The sequence below is a fragment of the Mixophyes fleayi genome, chromosome 9 (assembly GCF_038048845.1).
Source record: "Mixophyes fleayi isolate aMixFle1 chromosome 9, aMixFle1.hap1, whole genome shotgun sequence".
Taxonomy (NCBI): Eukaryota; Metazoa; Chordata; class Amphibia; order Anura; family Limnodynastidae; genus Mixophyes; species Mixophyes fleayi.
Genome location: NC_134410.1, coordinates 28,032,456 through 28,047,252, shown reverse-complemented (window position 1 = coordinate 28,047,252; position 14,797 = coordinate 28,032,456). Strand labels below are relative to the sequence as shown.

The 14,797-nt window shown below is 41.4% G+C and overlaps 1 protein-coding gene across 1 annotated transcript in view; it reads right to left on the bottom strand.

Annotated features, from left to right (window-relative positions):
* RELB (RELB proto-oncogene, NF-kB subunit) overlaps window positions 1-14,797 on the bottom strand; it is a 34,902-nt gene that overhangs the window by 2,382 nt on the left and 17,723 nt on the right. Inside the window, exons 5-10 of the mRNA XM_075187140.1 lie at window positions 11,698-11,789; window positions 8,079-8,210; window positions 6,712-6,816; window positions 4,593-4,808; window positions 2,559-2,624; window positions 2,411-2,482 (exon numbers count right to left, since the gene is read on the bottom strand). Of these exons, the coding sequence (XP_075043241.1) occupies window positions 2,411-2,482; window positions 2,559-2,624; window positions 4,593-4,808; window positions 6,712-6,816; window positions 8,079-8,210; window positions 11,698-11,789 (683 nt within the window). The remainder of the gene's footprint in view (window positions 1-2,410; window positions 2,483-2,558; window positions 2,625-4,592; window positions 4,809-6,711; window positions 6,817-8,078; window positions 8,211-11,697; window positions 11,790-14,797) is intronic.

Sequence of the window (14,797 nt, the reverse complement as noted above, 5' to 3'; positions counted from 1 at the left end):
AAAAAGGCAGTGATGTGTTTATCAGTAATAATAATCTCTATTTAATGCTCTGTCTTGGCCAGGGCACTGAAATGTTTAGTTACTTTTCAAACCCGCTGCAAACTTGCAGCTTGATGCATTTACCCTCTAACCTCAGAATAAAACAAACCGTCCTGTATGTTGTCTACTGACCAAGGAGATATCACTGGAAGCTCGCAGGCTGGATGTGACCTTTCCTGTCAGCCTCAACAGACTCTGTTGTATTACATCTGTTTGTCAGTATTTGGCCCTTGTGTACAAAGCCCTGTTTGTCTGTTTGTACTTAGAGAGCCCTGTCCGAGTACGTTATATACAAACGGAGACTGGACCAGCACCTCCTTACAGACTATACCAGATTTGGGGACAGGGAACCAGTCTAGAAATATTAGTTTCAGCAAAATAAAGTGTAAAGTATTTGGTTAATCGAAGAATAAAAAAACTCCACCAGAAGCATAACTGTCTGGTTTCCGACATGGGTCGGACAAAGTATTTGACGAAACAAACCTTTGTGAGCCAATTGTCTTCATCAGGCGGGGTACAAAGTGTACCAAGTACAGACTTCCAAATTAGTATCATTAAAGCAGGGTGCCGAATGTAAGATTGGCACACACATATAACATGTAGTATGGTCAGTCTATATTAACCACTCCTTGCTCCCTTTGCAACAATACATTTATAAGCCTTATTTCCACCAATCCTGATCAAATCACCCTGCTGCGTAAACCATTCTCAGTGGCAAAAACTGGGACTTCCAGGGAAAAATCGCAACACATTGAAAAAAAACCCTTCACGTACCTTAATATATTAAAAGTAGAGATGCTCACTGACCCCTGTGAACTGGTTTTGGTGTTGGATCTGGATTAGCTTCGTGTTTTGGTTTTGGCAAAACCGCCCTCGCGTGTTTTGGTTTTGGATTTTTTAGAAAAAATCCTAAAATATGCTACAGCTCTTTTTTTTGTTCCCACATTATTATTAACCTTATTAACGCTAATTTCAAGTCATTTGCAGTCAATTTTGACCACCTCACAGATCACAATATTATTTTCATACACTTTCGGACAAATACTGCAGCGACCTGTCTGGATGGTAAGCGACAGAGCAATGGCACAAACATATAGCAGTTCCTAGCACATCTAGGACACACTGGCACACAGCAGTGGCAGAAAAGAAAACTGGTGCAAGATGGAATTGTCCTTGGACCCGCCCTTCCTCCCTCCCACCGTTATGTTGGATCTTAAAAAGGAATCCAAAAATCCCGAGATTCGACGAAGTAACGATTACGCTTTGCCTCGCTTTTCATTCTGAGGGCGCGCAAAGTACTCGGATCCCCTAAGTTCAGGGGTGTTCGGTTCACAAGGAACCGAGCCTGAGCATCTCTAATTAAAAGTATAGTAATGATAGCACAAGGGAGCCACGGGTGGTACATGCATGTAAATGATTTTGTAATAATACATTCCACATGCTTAAGAATGGTGCTAGTTATACTATCAAAGGTGCAGAAACAAAAATGCAGATTAGAAGCCGGTGGATCTCTCAGGAATATCTGTCCACTATCTACCGGATTGAATTACTGTAATTTTCTATAATAGTATTGATTGCTTTGGTCACCATATACCTATATATTTACAGCTTTATTTCTTTGGTGCCACAAAATGTACACAGCACTTTGCAGCAGGAAAGAAGCTTCTGCCCAGAAGAGCTAACAATTTTATTACTTATGACCATGAACAATTGTTTCTATTCTGTCACTGTAACCATGTAGTTTGAGAATATGACTGTGTCACAGCAATATCTATAATATAAGTAACTATTGCTGGATAAGAGTTTTATATTTTAATGAAAGCACCATTTCTAAACTTCATAACAGTCTCACATAAAAGTACCCAACTAACTACTATTATTATTATATTTTATTTATTTATTTACTGACATATTACTTGATGCTGCACATTGAGGGAATCATGACACAGACTATTACGTACAATGTCATGTAACAGAAGATGAAGATGGCCCTGCCAATATGATCTTACCACCGCTTTGGGGTGCACTTGATACATAGGGTAGTGGAATAACATTGTAGCTGCTGGTGTGGAAAGTGCGTGTGACTACTGTACTATCAGCCACCAAACATAAAGCAGCCATTGGATGACTGGCGTTTCAGCGCAGCTTGCGGTGGCGCGGCATGGCGCAGAGGAAACAAGGAGAGACGTTGGAAGGCAGAGACACAAAATATGAACCAATCAATGTAGAAATCTTACACCAGTCATCTGCTGTCAACCATAACTTTCCTTCACCAGATACTGCAACCAAACCTTCTTCCTCGTCTGTCTTTGTATGTCTCATTATGACACCAGTGTGTTTATTTAACACAGTATAAATTATGGGTGATTACCTGCATTGGATGTAAAGTGATCCACGTAATCTGGTCTCGCTTTCTTTCTTTTCAACTCAATCCCGTGTGGATCTGTGGAGAGATGATATGGTCACAGGGGCTATGGTCTAATCTTAGACAAGAGCAGGTAATGGGACTTGGCACCTACCAGGACCGCTGAACTCGTCTAAAGGAGAAGAGAAGCGAGGCCTCTTATTGTGCAGGGCATAGGAATCTGCAAGAAAGGTTTAGACAATGCTATAAGTAGAGCAATGCTGGTCCACAGGCCTAGAAGGAGTCACATACAGCTCTCCAAGTACATTCCCCTTTGGGCAGCTTCATAGTGATTCCGATGTAGCACTGTGTGGCTCTCATACAGATTGTGAAGTAGGTTGGTTTATTACTGGATGGCGATGTCATACTGATGTGCTCTGATCTTATAATATGATATGATGCATCTTCACAAAGTAATGTGCGGCACTTATCAGATCCCTGACATCACTGAAGTAGAGGGTGATGCTATTTGTTTTAAAGGCCTCTCTTGTGGACTCTTAGCCAACATGACATGTACAATGTTCCTAGAGGAGCCTGGAAGAAATCTGTCCTTATGTAATAACTTATGTGCACCCATACTAACCAATCAGTTTACTTTCATTGCTAAAGTGCACTAGAAAATGACCGAATCTGATTGGTTGTCATGGGTTTAAGCACCTTTATGCATTGATCCATTAATTAAATAGTCTCATTATTGTAATGCGCCATGCAGTCTGAGCATAGCTTGGTACCAAAATGACATGTTATTCATTTATACAGATTAGCATCGTGTCTACTTTCTATATCTGATGCAATTCTCCTTTACAGTCAGTAATGTGACTGCCTTGGAAACCGGTGTTTGTAACGAAATATAACCCCTTTATGATTGGAGGGATTTCATACTTGATCTCCACCTATGTACAGTCCATAGGGTTCAAGGGGAATACCTTTTTTCATTTTCTAATCTATACAAGTGCATTTTATATTGTTGTTTTCAGGACATATGGAGCTTGTTTTGGTAGCATATTGCAATGTACATATAGAAAATAAATAAGATAAATACAGATTCAGGCAAAGGCTGCATTCACACAAATAGGTCAACCCTAGCAATTTGAGAAGACAAAATCCCAATTTGTCCATATTTATAAAACAAATATCAGGATGTTATTCCTGGGTTCAGCCCCTAGAGGTTCCAGTTCCCTGTGGTTCTCCCAACTGGTCAATATCAACCTAGCTGCTGTAAGGATACAATTCATTGGTTTTTTATTTTGTTTGGAGTTAGGCAGTTGGGAATATGTTTCCCCAGTACAAAAAAAAAACAGAGTTATGTGGAAATGAATTATGGACATGGTGCTGGAAATGGTAACGATATCGTTGCTATAGACTTTAGTCTTCGTCGATCCATGGTCAGGCAGATTACATACAATTTTAACCAAGCACTCAAAGATAATGATGTACAAAATGACAGCTAGAATCTGATTGGTTGCTATAGGCAACATCTCCACTTTTTAAAACCCGCAGTTTAGTAAATCTACCAATATGGTATATTTACAGGAATAGTTACAGGAAATGTTTGTCTGCAGGAATTACTCCTAAAGAATATTCCACCAGTTACTAAATGTCAAGGTTGACATACTAATCCTATATAAGACTGTTGGATCATTATGTCTGTTATATAAAGACAGGAATATTACAACTTGTGTTTGCTATTCATTTAGTCAGATTTTCTTAATCTATTAGAATTTAGAGGCAAATTGAAATTCTAAAGGGTTTACAAACTTTTATTGACCTATAATCCTGCTGATGTGGACTTTCAAAAATAAAAGAGACTTGTGTTTTAATAAAAAGTCCTAAAATTAAGAATAAGAGTGAAACAAAGAGATTAAATCTGAAAAAAATAAAAACCGAGAACATATTGATTAATCATTGAGTCAGCCATTGGGAAGAAAGATGATGGGGTTTGTACTATTTGTGCTCCCTTAATTCTTGGTATCTTGTAACATGTAATATTTGAGGAGCCTGAAGAAAGACTTAAAAAAATACTAAGAATATAATAGTACCATGGAATGATTACAAAAAACAAAGCAAAAAAACCACAGAAAATACACCGGATCTCTTCCACACACAGATTGAACAACGCACAGTAGCAGTGCCCATACTACACACTCACTGCTGTGCCGTGGCATGTACGTGAAGATCAGCCCCTCGCTGCGGATGCCATCCGTGCTCCTCTGTAGACAGACCTGGACAGGAGCCGGGTCTGTGATGTGCAGGTCACGGTACGGTGGAGTCTTCAGGACAATGGCGATCTGTCTATGCACGTCAGCCTGGGAGAAGTCAGCCCGGGCCTCCCACGTGTTGTCTATGAACACGACCTGGATGTCTTCTAAGACATACATGTAGAAAATAGGCAAGCGGTTAATAATAACTGTCAAACATCTACGCATACAGGAAAAAAGGACATGACAATTATCTAGATAATGAAGCATTGGCATACCATTTAAAAAGCATTAAATATATAAAGACTATAGATTTATAATCATAAAAATGTTAAAAATATGATTATTATAACAACATTATTAATACAGGACATTTAACATAAAAAGGTGAGAGTGAATATTATATCATTATATATATATATTTTTTTTTTTATTTTGTTTTTGTATACTGTGCACACACTGCAGAAATATTCCATCTTTGCCTAAGGATCTTTACTATATTTTTGATGTATACGCTCACAGTACTCACAACTATCAGCCGTGAATCAATATAAACCATGGTTTATACTGGACTGCAAATAAAATCCAATGAGTGGCAGTTGATCTCTGTGTATACAGACCTCCTGATTTAGTCCCAAATACCTTCATATTATTACAGACTCTTCAGTATTCATAAAATTCATTGCAACTCTCAGCCAGTAGCACAACGATAGTCACTGCAGCCCCTTGCGGCTGATATAAGGCCTAGGGGTATATTTACTAAACTGTGGGTTTGAAAAAGTGGAGATGTTGCCTATAGCAACCAATCAGAATCTTGCTGTCCTTTTGTAGAATGTACTAAATAAATGATAACTAGAATCTGATTGGTTTCTATAGGCAACATCTATACTTTTTCAAACCAGCAGTTTAGTAAATATACCCCCTGGAGTATTAGGGGCCTGTAGGATACAGAGTCTCTGGCTTGTCTGACAGAAGTGGGCTGACATGTATTCAGGCGCCATGTTCTTCCAGCGGTAGTACTATGGCTTCACCTCTACAGATCTCCCCAGCCAGGTCTGTACTTTGATAACATATCAAGAGTGATGTTGGTCATACATGATGCAACATATCTACCCAATCAGTTAACTGACCCATCACCAGCAAATCAGATTGGATAACTCTCAATAACAGCAGAAGATGCTCAACTTTGTTACTCTGAAGCAGGTCGGTTGATTTGCAAACTGTGAGTGAAAACGGAGTGAGGTTAATATCGAGTACTGAGGAAGTGACCACCTGCTCCACTCTCAGCCTCGCCCGCAGACAGACGAAAAACATGCATCATAATTGCTGTGGGCTCTATGTAACCCCAACCACCCCCAAACTGAACATCACCCTCACCACAGATTCTCAATGATCCTAATTTCTTTATGCAGGTATCATTATTATCTGTACAATTAACAACATCACAGGAGGCTGCTGTAGAAGGGGAGACTGACTGTGCAGTGATAGTTGTCATCATACAACAGTGTAGGATTTGAGTTACCAAATAACATTTAATTGGATGATCACTCTCCTGTCACCTTTCTCCCTCGTGACTGTTACACAAAAAATGCATCACTCCCTGTATCTTAGCCATTCTCCCCTTACCACCCCCCACCCGGACTCACACAGTAAAATGCATTGTTCCCTGTATCTCAGTCACTGTCCCCTCAACCTTGTCCCTGGTGTCACACAGAAAATGCGTCTCTCCCTGTATCTTAGCGACTCTCCCCTCACCCCCGTCCCAAGTCACACAGTAAAATGCGTCACTCCCTGTAGTTCCATCACTGTCCCCTCACTTTTCTCCCTCATGTTACACAGAAAATGCGTCTCTCCCTGAAGCTTAACCACTTTCCCTCACTCACTCGCCTCCCCCCCACCCGCCGAGTCACACAGAAACTGCATCGCCCCTGTATCTTAGCCTTCACCCATCTACCCATGTTACATAGAAAATGCGTCGCTCCCTGTAGCTTAGCCACTCCCCCTCACCCATCTCCTCCCGGTCACACAGAGAATACATATCTCACTGTGAATCAGTCACAGTCCTCTCACCTTTCTGCACCTTGTCACAGAGTATATACATTTCCTCTCCACCTTCACAACGTCCAGAATCTTTATTCATCCGGCAGATCTTCAGCTCCGATGTGTTGGTGGACTCTAGAGGAATATATATGGAAATAATTTGGTGAACTGGCCATTCACACTCTTTACTTACTGTGAATTTTCTACACACTCTGTTTTTACCTTCAAGTATCCTACATCTGCAGTGAGTGAATAACTAATTATTTGATCTATGGTTTGTCTCTATCCCAGCATTAAGAGTTACATTGGAACAAGTTGCAATACTAATTTTATACATGCATTGATAATGTTATTATAACACAATCAAAATAGATCAATATTCTTAAACAACAGCGGTTGATACATTTGTTGTAATTCCCCATGTGATTATTATCCCCATGAGTTTTTTTAGCATGTTGTATTTTTGTGACTTACTTTTCTATTAACAAATATGTAATTTTCAGATTGAGCTAAGAGCCCTGGTTCATTTTTATTCTGCCATATTCTACAGAAATAGTTAATTACTTTTCTTTTGAACTTGTTGCTTGGTGCTTCTCTTTGTATCCTCTCTGAATATGTAAATATAGGTAGTAAGGGAAAGTGCCTCAATCCAACAACTACCCCCTAAATAGGACGAGCTGCTAGTAAGGGGAATATCCCAATTCCCAAATCTCATTGAAAACAATATTGCAGCACTAGATGTCCAAATATACAGCTAATGGTAGTGTTCCAGCTTGATTGATGATCCACCTACTCCCAACAAAGTTCATCAATAGTGTGTTCATAGATAGGAGATTAAACGATAATGATGGGCTGGGAGGGGGGTTGCCTGGCACTCTGAAGCCCCCCCCCCCATCCTGGTTTTGCCTAGGTGAAGTATTGTGTTCCTCCTAAGAGGTTTTTCTTCAATACTTCTACATCGATTGCAATTTGCAGAGTTTACAGAACAGAGTCGCATGTTGTTGGACACCGGATAGAGCCTTTTTAGATGTAAGTTTTTACTATTGTAATACCACGTTTATTTCATCCATTACTGATCCCCATCATTATCGTTTTATCTCCTATCTATAAACACACTATTGATGAACTTTGTTGGGAGTTGGTGGATCATCAATCAAGCTGGAAGCTGGAACACTACCAGTACCTGTATATTTGGACATTTAGTTCATTAATTTATCTTATTCATCCATATCCGTTGTTTCTGACTAGCCCTGGGACTGAGCGCTGTAATATTGTTTTCATAAATATGTAAATACTTGTCTAGCTTAGATACAAGACAGTAAAAGAGAGAGGTTTCATTGGACATGGTGGGAATACTATTAGACAGCGTACTCAGCATAGTGTTCACAAGTACTCACTCTTATCATACACTGGCTCCGACAGCACAGGGCTGAGGGAAATTCTCTGTCCCATTGGCAAAATATACCAAGCTTGGAAGCAAAGCCTGACCACATTTAGATCCACCTCTTCGTGGTGCCGCCACATTCCGGCTGTTGGGGGAGAATCGGTTAGGAGAGTTATACGGAAACCATGGTGTTCACTGCAAATAAGTACAAACTTTGTTTAAAGGGTTCTAAAAAGATAATTGAGTGGATCAGCAAAATGCAGATTCCATGAACCTCCGTCTGCTTTACAAGCAGGTAATGTTTGTTATACTTGTTTCTCATAAGCGCCAACATATTTTGGTGAAAGTAATGGCGCCACTTTGTAGAAATCACACTACGCAAACTTCATACAGAACCACTTTCGGTGTCATCTATTATCTATGACCTAACAAGTCTATATTGCTCGCTTAGAATCGGGCAAGAGCGCAAACCCGCAGTGCAATGTTCTTGTGTGATGTCACATGTCTACTTTTGCTCAAATTCGCCAATTATATGGATACGAGAAGGGGACATCAGCGTAGAGTAATAGTTTCCACTGCTCAGTGGGAGTAGTGGCTCAGAGGCACTTGCCAAGTACAGATTAGGTGCGCGGTATGTTAGTAACCACGTGCAAAAACAACATTTCATTGGTGGGACGACACTAATAAAACCATATAAAGGGGTGCAGAGGCAGCATTTACAGTGGTGTTCCCTGGTTTTTTTTTGCATCAATATTTTTATTCAGATTTTGCAAAAGTATATGGGGGTACAGAAAAAAAAAAGGGGGGAGAAGAAAAAATACATACGAAGGGACACACATAGGGGTTCCCCACGCAGGGGGAAAGGAGTCACTCAATTAAATCAAGGCACACAGTATCAACAATATGTATTTACAACTATAAGAAACAGTAAGACATATTAACTTTAACTTTCACTGTGGTTGTCTGAAGATAGCTCCTCTAGGGGAAAAATACTCGGGGATGGGAGCTGGTCAATGGGCTGGGGGGATTCTACAAGGGCCGCTGGTGAATGAGTCGTTGGGTAACCAGAGATATCTTGGGGAGCCCCTGGGCCATCAGTGATATATTCATCCCATCTGAACCATCTTATGATAGGGGCTGATGCAGATGAGGCATAGGGCGTATCTGTTGTTTCCATCTCAAAGCTATATTGTATCTTAGAAAGGATTCGAGTAATAGTAGGAGGAATGTGGGACTTCCAGTTTTGCGCTATTGCTGCTCTAGTAGCTATCAATATGTGGCCCACTAGGTCAGGGCCGGATTTACCGCTAGGCAACCTAGGCACCTGCCTAGGGCCTAGCGGCTCTGGGGGGGCACAGCTGGGGGGGACAGGAGTAATTTAAAAAAAAATGAAAAAAAAATAAAAAATTCGGCCCCTCCCCCGACTCGCGGCACCCCCCCCCCCCACGACTCGTGCGCAGGGGGGGGGGGGGGTGCCGCGAGTCGGGGGAGGGGGGGGTGCCGCGAATCGGAGGAGGGGGGGTCGGGTGCCGCGAATCGGGTCCCGGCAGCCTCTTCTCCTCTCAGTGTCTCAGTGATAGAGAGAGGAGGAGAGGCTGCCGGGACCCGACGAGCGATCACGTGACTCTTTCTTTTTTTTTTCTTTTTTTTTACATCTGGACTGACGGAGGAGGAGCAGCGCGCAATAGAAAGGTAAGTAAAACAAGGGACAGAAGTGGTGATGGTGAAGGGGCACAGAAGTGGTGATGGTGAAGGGGCACAGAAGTGGTGATGGTGATGGGCACAGAGGTGGTGATGGTGATGGGCACAGAGGTGGTGAAGGGCACAGAAGTGGTGATGGTGATTGGCACAGAAGTGGTGATGGTGAAGGGCACAGAGGTGGTGATGGTGAAGGGCACAGAGATGGTGATGGTGATTGGCACAGAAGTGGTGATGGGCACAGAGGTGGTGATGGTGAAGGGCACAGAGGTGGTGATGGTGAAGGGGCACAGAATTGGTGATGGTGATTGGCACAGAGGTGGTGATGGTGAAGGGCACAGAGGTGGTGATGGTGAAGAGGCACAGAGGTGGTGATGGTGATTGGCACAGAAGTGGTGATGGTGAAGGGCACAGAGGTGATGGTGAAAGGGCACATGTGATATTGTGAAGGGGCAAAAGTGACAATGAAGGGGCACAGTGTGATGATAGAGGGACAAAAGTGACAAGAGCACATACTTGGATTTATGCGTATTATTTTTGCAAACAACTTAAGTAAGTATTTCTGCCCTGACTTCAATATTTATTATGTTGTTTTGACCCAACTACTTAAAAAAACGGGACTGCTTGGTAATTATTTAGGGGTGCCTTTTTCTGCAGCAGGGTGGCCTTGCTCTTTTCACATGTTAGGTACGCCCCCAAAGATGCAAGCCACGCCCTCACCTCCTTTGGCGGCGTGCACATGCTTTCATATCTACTTAACTATAGGGGTATATGGTAGGCATGCGGCGGCACATGCTTTCACTTCTACGTAACTATAGGAGTATATGGTAGGCTGCAAAAATATAGTGCTATGGATTGTTGCAGGGAGGGGCCCCAAAAACAGTATCCTGCCTAGGGCCCTCTGAGGTCTAAATCCGGCTCTGCACTAGGTACCGATCATGCTTTGGAATGGATGTCGGGTAGACATAGAGTAGAGCTAAGGCCGAATCTGGGGCAACAGGGGTCTTTAAGACAGTGGAGATTAAGGCAAATACTTCACTCCACAGCGGCTGAAGCACCAAACATGTCCAGAAGACATGAAAGATGTCCGCTACTTGGTCACATTGGCGCCAGCAACATTTCGATTGGCCTGGCCAAAACCTGTGCAACCGCTCTGGAGTAAGGTACAGTCGGTTAATAAGTTTTACTTGCATCTCTGTATGGTTTATACACTTAGACATACGGTGAGTGGCGTTCCCTGTTTTGTGGGAGGTGCACATCCTATTTCTCCCTCCATTTTTCCACCACCAGGTGGCCAGGGGCTGGTTGGCAAATTTTATCCCGGAGGTGAGACTAGGCTCAGTAGTCTAAAAGGAACATTTTAAAGGAAACAAATGCAGGTGGCCCAGTGATCCAGCCCAACTTAGGCCACTATGGGACCAGTCCAGGGGGGCAGATGCCCCCCTGACCAGCCTGGCCCTGCAGGTGGCAGAATTTGGTTCTCATCCTATACTTTTAATAGGATGCATTTTATGCCCTCTTGCCCTGTGGGAAAGCGCATTCTCAGACATAGATTAATCCACTTAGTAAAAATCTTGTGACATGTAATAATAGACAGTCCTGATGTCCCCTCAATTTCATGATTCATTTAAGACATAACCAAAGGTAAAGGAAGCAGCAAAACTTAAGTTAAAATGAATGGTTGTCCTCAGTGGTAGCAGGCTGGACCTCATAGTCGCGTTATCACCCTCTACAACTTATATATTTTCAGGTATTACCACAAATGTAGGGACATCAACCTTTTACAGGCGTGATTCCAAAGCCCGGGAAGTGGGCACCTTGAAGTGCGCATGGATGACAATTAGACACACGCCTGCATATCTCTGCACTTGTTATACGACCCTGAGCATTACAGCAGTCTAGCTACACATCCACTCTTTGTAGTCGCTGCTCACCATTGTAGGGGTCTATTCCCAACTTAAGTCTTGTTTTGACTGACGACTCGATTTCCTTCTTCCGAATACACTGGATGCCTAGATTACTAAAACTGGAGGGGGAAAAAAAAAAAAAAGGAGTAATGGGCTCTATTCACCAAGACAGAGTTAAAATAAAAAATAAAATATAATAAACTGCGACATCTAGGCTTAATTCGCAAAAATCCAGCATTCCATATTAAAACAGGTCTGTAGCTTTTGAGTGTTGGAATAGGACATGCATGTAAGACAGCATTTCCTGACAAGATTTAAATTGGTCCCAGAAACAAAAGTCCACAAAGTATCTAAAAATATCTTTCATAATGGCTAATGACTCACAAGCTACACAACGTCAGAGGATTGCTACATGAAAGTCTGATACTGTAGTATTTTTTAGCGTGGATGATTATAGTATAATAATGGCCACATGTTCTGCAATATTACAGGTAATGTCCGTCGTTTGGACCAATACGGTGGCTAAGTGGTTAGCACTTCTGCCTCACAGCACTGGGGTCGTGAATTCAATTCCCGACCATGGCCTTATCTGTGTGGAGCTTGTATGTTCTCCCCGTGTTTGCGTGGGTTTCCTCCGGACGCTCTGGTTTCCTACCACACTCCAAAAACATACTGGTAGGTAAATTGCCTGCTATCAAATTGACCCTAATGTGTGTGTGTGTGTGTGTGTGTGTGTGTGTGTGTGTGTGTGTGTGTGTGTGTGTGTGTGTGTGTGTGTGTTCGTTAGGGAATTTTAGACTGTAAGCTTCAATGGGGCAGGGACTGATGTGAGTGAGTTCTCTGTACAGCGCTGCGGAATTAGTGGCGCTATATAAATAAATGATGATGATGAAGATGATGATGATGAATATTGCAGCTTGTGTGGCCACAAAACTATCACAATAAACATCAAAACAGACATAGCATTAAGATGTGAACTTGATTAAATGATTTGACCGATATAATGTTGTATTCTACAAATCTAAGGTTATGTTCAGCCACTCCATCTTTTAAGATCACTCTTTCTAATTTTGGCTGTGGTAAAGTGCTGATAAAGAATGAACACATTTCTTTTAACCACAAAACACTCTTGCTTTTTGTCACCAAAATACTTGTGATGGTTTTATTATAGAATACAAATAAAATTCTGTTTCTCTAAGAGTGTTTGACGAGGGTCAAGGTAACTTTCTGTAATCATTCCTCATCTGCGGCTGGTACGTGCCTGGTTTTTATAAGTGGGACAAGAGACAATCCTACAGCCAATCATACCATCAGAATGTCCACAACAGCACAATGTATTTCGGTAGAGGAGAGTGCTGATCTGGTGGGAATCAGTGATCTGTCCGCTAATGTGATTCTGTAAGTGAGGACAGGGCTGTATGTGACAGGGGCAACGCCTGAGAGTTGTGGTCCTGTTAACAATTAGTGGGAGAGGCACAAAGGCTCAAATAGCCATATCGTTTGACACATCATCCAGATATTATGTGCAACAGGGGTAACAAATGTCCAGGACTAACAATAACTGAACAGAGCAACTAAGAAAAATAGAAAGGAAAAAAAAAAACACACAGAAAGGAAAATAAGGGAAGAAGAGTGATAAACATGAGTGTGTAGCCAGTATTGTGCAGGGAAGACAAAAAGAGGCTGCAGGCAGATGATGAGAGGCTGTTTCTCTTGTACATAATCTAACTTCCCTTTTCATTAAACAGAAAGAAAGATGAACTGAAAGTATGACCAAAATCAATAGATAGGAATTTACTGTTGACGGAGTTAAAGTTAAATTAATAAAAAGTGTGAGTCAGTCTGCGTGTGAACATAATTTATGTTTTATCAGAAATAAATCAGGGCAAAGTACAGTGTCAGAATCAAGAAACTCAATAAAGAAAACAAAATAAAACAAAAACACACACAACAAAAATAAACCACAAAAAGCATATGACAAAAACAATAATCAAAGCAAAGTAGCAAGAATAGTATATGCATCTATACACAATACAGTGGAATGTCTGACCTGGAGGTCAACACAGGCCAATTTGCTGATAGTAAAGATGGTGAAAAAGATCATCTTAATCTACATTTTAATGCCAACACCAGCAAAGATAAAAGTAGAATTTCTCGACTTGGAGATCTTAATCAAAGATGGTCACACACTCTCCAAAACCTTCATCAAAACAGTGGCCAACAACACATTTATTCTATCATCGAGTAACCACCACCTTAAGTGGCTAGAAAATATTCCAGGACTACACTTCAGATGAATAAGAAGAAATTGTTTCAATACTGAAGACCATGTCCCACCAAGCATCTAGCATGAAAGAAAAAATTCATAGAAAGACAATACCCCTCAAAAAAAATCAATGGACAAAATGTACGAAGCAATGAAACAACTTGACAGGACTGAACTTATGAAACAAAAACCCAGTAACACTCCCACAATAAGTCCTTTTCATCACAGAATGCAGCAACTACTCTAGAATTCTACAGACAATCATGAAGGAACATTGGTTAATTCTACTCAAAGACCAGAAACTGAAGATTCTGCTACCAAGGGAACCTAAACTCATCTACAGAAGAGCAAATAACATAAGAAACAAACTCATAAAAAGTGCCCTCCCTTTCAACAAAATAGTCCACAAGGAAACTTGGCTAGGAGAAAACAAAAACGGTTTCTTTCACTGCGCGCGCCAGATGTCAATCATGCAAAACCACCAAGCAGAATCATACAAAACCTACAACCTATTTTAAATCCAATGCCAACATTGAAGAATCTGCCATCCAAGAAAGTCCCATATATGCAGTGTGTGTCGCAACATGCTAGAATGCCCGTGTGGACTCCAATTCATCAGAAGCCTAAAAATAAGAGTGGCAGAACACTTAAGGAATATCAAAAATGGACTCGCCACCCATAGCGTCCCAGAACATTTTTGAACCAAGCGTGCACAAGATCTGACAACCTCGAAATCTATAGGTATCATAAAGTCCCTAAACCATGAAGAGAAGGTGGCTATATAGCACTCATCTCTAAAGAAGGAGCGCGATGGATGTACAATCCAGACACTCCACAACCTAAAGGTTTAAATAGAGACTT